Source organism: Cucurbita moschata, unplaced genomic scaffold (genome assembly GCF_002738365.1).
Source record: "Cucurbita moschata cultivar Rifu unplaced genomic scaffold, Cmos_1.0 Cmo_Scf00002, whole genome shotgun sequence".
NCBI lineage: Eukaryota > Viridiplantae > Streptophyta > Magnoliopsida > Cucurbitales > Cucurbitaceae > Cucurbita > Cucurbita moschata.
This window is the reverse complement of record NW_019268518.1, coordinates 2,852,880-2,857,720: the sequence shown is the minus strand read 5'-3', so window position 1 is coordinate 2,857,720 and position 4,841 is coordinate 2,852,880. Positions and strand designations below refer to the sequence as shown.

The 4,841-nt window shown below is 34.6% G+C and overlaps 1 protein-coding gene and 1 long non-coding RNA gene across 2 annotated transcripts in view; one reads left to right on the top strand and one right to left on the bottom strand.

Annotated features, from left to right (window-relative positions):
* Positions 1-905: 905 nt before the first annotated feature.
* Positions 906-4,629, bottom strand: LOC111462960 (WPP domain-interacting tail-anchored protein 2-like). Its single transcript, XM_023106798.1, is given in 6 exon segments — positions 906-1,278; positions 1,393-1,583; positions 2,147-3,282; positions 3,373-3,471; positions 3,654-4,032; positions 4,280-4,629. Coding segments are annotated over 4 exon segments (1,761 nt in total). The 5' UTR covers positions 4,280-4,629; the 3' UTR covers positions 906-1,278; positions 1,393-1,436.
* The window catches only part of LOC111462971, a 7,011-nt gene continuing 6,115 nt past the window's right edge, over positions 3,946-4,841 (top strand). The window contains exon 1 of the long non-coding RNA XR_002713800.1: positions 3,946-3,961. This is a non-coding gene — a long non-coding RNA (uncharacterized LOC111462971). The remainder of the gene's footprint in view (positions 3,962-4,841) is intronic.

The following is a 4,841-nucleotide window of genomic DNA, read 5'->3' as shown; positions in this document are numbered from 1 at the left end:
AAAAAAAAAAAAAAAAAAAAAAAAAAAAAAAAAAAAACTGAAAAGAAAAAATCAATATATACTCCTAAGTTCTAGGTTTTATCAAATTAAAATTGAAATTAATAATTTTATAACATTGTACTCCCTCTTAATTAAATTAAGTTCGAAGAAGAATTAATGGTATCAATTAAACTCTTATTTTTATAAATTAACAACTCTCCCTTTGCAAATTACAAAATATTGCATATTAATTTTTTTTTTTAAATAAATGATTTAAGCTGACTTATTTACAAGAAATGTAGAGTTAGTGGAGGCCCTCTTCCTTATGGGATTCTGTCGCAACAATAATTGATTTACATTCACCTCGGTACCTAATAAAAAAAGTAATTTTTGTAATTGGCACAGTTTATTATATATAATTATAAATTTGGTGATTCAATATATTTCAAAGTTAAAAGGTATATAATTAAATAAAAATTAAAAATGAATATATTAAGCAGTAAAACTCTTAAATTTATTATATTTTAGTTAATTTTGGACTAAAACCCTTGAGATAAAGGATAAATAAATAGCTAGCATGGTATTGAAAATAACTATTTTCAATTAAATTGAAACTTCATTAACAGCATATTTTGAGGGTAAAACCGACTTTTCATTTTAGTCCCTCGTAAAAGTATTTAAAATTTAATAATTTCATTTTAGTTCTACAATTTATTCTTTCAGTCTATTACTATGTTACAGACAACAAAACATCAACAATAATATGGTATTGACTATATTGTACATAGAATATGCTCATGATCTTCTTTTTAATTAGCTAGTGTGGGCCTTTGGTCACATGAACTTCACCACAAGCACTCTCAGTTGTTGTCTGACTAAAGCTAAGGAGAAACGAGTTCAGATGAATATTCCATATTCTTGGAAAATGGTAGAAATACATCACCTTCAATCCAAATACAATAATTTATATTCACATCAGGGTAATCAACAAAATCTCACACAACCTCTAACTGGAAGTTGAAAGAAACCACCACAACCTAAAAAAATATATATATTCGACAACAATAATGGAATCCATGGGGCAAGGCAATGTGCAGTGAGCTTGACTCTATCCCAACTCTTTTTTCTCTTTGGATTCGAAGGCCATCACAATTTTAACCACAAAGAACCATAGAGTTGGGAAGATTCAGGCCAAAAGAATACAATGATACTGAAATAAGTAACGAAAAAATTGACACAAAAAATATGGGTACCTCCAGCCCAATACTTGGGTGTGCATCCTTCAGGTGCTTAAGGAATCTGATACCAAGAAACAAATTATTCAGTTGAGCACAGTGCTGGCTGTTGTATAATTACAGTCATCAGGCAATTCATCAATATGCCCAATTCTATTTGATTTGCAAGAAAGAGTACCTGCCTCTTGACCTTGTTAGACTCCATAAAAGCTTCTTCAGACATCATTGATCCAGTATATTTACATCATTCTTTGAAGCTGACCGGTCCTTCTTGTCATAATCTTCTCTATTGCGTGTTACGTATGCGCCATCTTTGATGTTTTTCAGTCTCTCAATTAAAGCTTTGTTATCATTTGTCAAAATGGATAGCTGCAGAAGCAACAAGGGCTGGATGAGACTAACTTTCTGGAGTTTTTGTAAATTTACTCATCTATTAGAGTACATATACGAAAAAAATAACAGAAGGGTTTTCAAAGAATTTGCTTCCCGAATATACAAAGAAAATTCTAACCAAAACTAAAGTACATTGGCTAATTTAGGGAATGATCATGAGTTTATAAGCAAGAAATACATCTTTATTGGTACGAGGTCTTTTGGGGAAGCCAAAAGCAAAGTCATGAGAGTTTATGCTAAAAGTGGACAATATCATACTATTGTGGAGAGTCGTGGTTCCTAACACAAGTTCCAATGTCATGATAAATTAAGATTTTGGTCCGATTATTTCGAGTTACTGAAATACATGGTTGTATTAGTTTATCAAAAGAGGCCACTGGAGTAAACGTATTGCAATTGATAAGTAAGAATATATACGCCGGAAATAGGCAAAACAATTGAGTCAAAGTAACAATCAAAAGAGGTTTAAAAATTCAAATACGAGTTTAAAAGATTAGTTGAAAAATCTATAAAAGATCAATGATTTTGCAAAATAATACCTGACTCTGGATTCGATCCCTTTCAACAGCTAGTTGGAGCACCATGTCCTTGATAAACTTGGTACTCAAGTTAATTTCATTTGCATTCGTAAATTTTTCATTGTTAGCTTGATCCAATGCTTTCTCTAAGAATTCCGCTCGAGCCTTGAGGGAAGTAAGATCTTTAGTGAGTTCAAAGTTTGTTTCAGATAAGATAATGCAATTCTCCTCTGCTCTATCGGTCTTACTTTCAGCTTTAGAAACTTTGGATTTAAGATCCTCAATTAGAGTTTCCATGTCCCATATTGCAGAATATAACATGTTTTGTTGCTCCTGACCTGCTTCCAATGATGATTTTGCATGCTGCAATTGAATCTCCAGTTCCCTCAACTGTTTTTCAAGTGAACCAACCTTTTTCTCTTTATTGCTTGCACTATCTTTAAGATAATTCACCTCTTCGGTAAGTTCCAGGTTTGTCTCTTGGATCTGTGTGAGCTTGGCTTCTACACTCTCTGCTCTAGTTTCTGCTATGCAGATGCTTTCTTTTAGTGAATCAACAAGATTTTCCATTTCAAAAAGCTGATCTTGAATCACCTCATTCGATTCATATGCACTTTTCAGATCAAGCCTAGATTCTCTAAGCTGTTCCTCAAGAGACTTCACTTCTTCCATCAATTTATCTAGTTCGGCGTTCTTAGCAATTTGTTCGGCCTTCCTTCGCTCAAGCTCCAGTATAGCCACTTCTTTTGCTCTAAGCTGCGCCGTCCAGTCTAGCAACTCTGATTTCATCTCATTTTCACGCTGAAATGAACCATGTAGATTAAGCTGCACGAGCTGGAGGCGGCCAACTAATTCCTTTGAAATTCCCATAAGAATCTCGACACTATTGTCCGCCTCCAGAAACCTACCCCAAACAACTTCTGCAGCCTCTTCCATTTTCAAAACAACCTGTTTGGTATAGTGTAGCTTCAATCTGAGCTCCTCTTCTCGTTGCTTTGATTCTGACAACCTCTTCTCCAGATCTAGCTCCCTCGCAAGTGATTTTTCTAACATCATTAAAATATGTCTTTGTTGTTCAGTCATTGTGTTTGATTTCCCATTCAAGTTCAGAATTTGATCATTTTGTGACGACGACATTACGGGATCCTCCAATCTCCCTGTCACAAAGGCAGAGTAATTAGAATTACAAAATTGTTACTTCTTCATCATCTAAGATCATTAGTAACTGAAGAAAATAAACCACGAACAATTTCCACTGCTTAAAACAATTCTCTGCAATTTGGTTGACTGCATCTTCACTTCTAAAATCCGCTGTCGAGATTGATTGAGCGATTATTCAGAATCATGTGTTAGACAAACACGACTCTCCACAATGGTATGATATTGTACACTTTCAGCATAAGCTCTCATAGCTTTACTTTGGGCTTCCCCAAAAGGCCTCATACCAATGGAGAGTGTATTCTTAGATTATAAACCCATGACCATTCCCTAAATTAACCAATGTGGGACACTTTTCATCCAACATCATGCAATTTCCCTTCTACCAAATAGAAAACTTCATTTGATTGTCTGCAAGAAGATATCATTCCACGGACATCAACTATTTCTGCTTTGAGTGTGTCCATAACACTGTCCAGCGCTCTTACCTCAGAGTCCAAAAAGGCAGACAAAAAATCAAATGCCAACACCTTCCGAAACGAATCATCTGAGATATAATCATTCTCCAAATCCATTGCTTCTAAATCATTCTCCTGAGCCAGTAGGCACATAAAAAGTACATGAAGATTCATCGATTTCTCGGACAAATAGGCCAAGTCCAATTCTAGTTTGGTCAAAGTTTTCAAAATATTCTCCAGTTCTTGCATTTCAAGTCTTCCAGATTCTTGATTGCAAGTATTACTATCCATCTTCACAAATGGAATGATAACCATAAGCTTCATACTCCTAGTAAGCCATTTTAAGACATCTAGTTCCAGAAACGATTCCAAAACACGAAAGTCATCCTATGGCAAGCAAGACTTAACCTAATTGAAAGACCAAATCTCATTCAAGCAACTAAAACATCATGCATAGAGAACAAAAACCAGCAGATACGAAATTTTACAACCAAATCGATCCGGAAACCATAATTTTGGGGAGAAAAAGCAGCTTTACCTGGAAGAAAAATCCGGATGCGTCGTCTTCTGAGTCCGTAAAACAAGAGAACGAAGACTTAGACCTTATCCAACACCAAACCGAGTTCCATTTCAGCCGTCAGAATCAAACATTGGCGAGTCAAACTCGCTAACATAAGCTACGAGAGTAAAACATGAGCATTGAGGCAGGCGTAAAGGAAGCGAGGACAGATCAGTAGTTGATGTTGGGTTTGAGGGCCATATCTGCCGCATGTTAGCTTGGATTTACGGTGGAGAAGCGAATGATTGAGAGGCATAAAGATGAACACGTGAAGCCCAAGCCAAAGGCTGGGCTACCTCTTTTGTGGCGTCTGTGAAAATACAAATGACGGTTTACAAGGACGAATATCGGGCAGGTGAAACTCTGACCTGACAGTTAACTATATATATATATACATACATACTAAATTATTAAAAAATTATTTTTAACTTTACCTCAAAAATATCACTAAATTTTCAAAAATCTAAAAGAAATACAAATATATATATATATATATATATATATATATATATATATATATATATATATATATATATATATA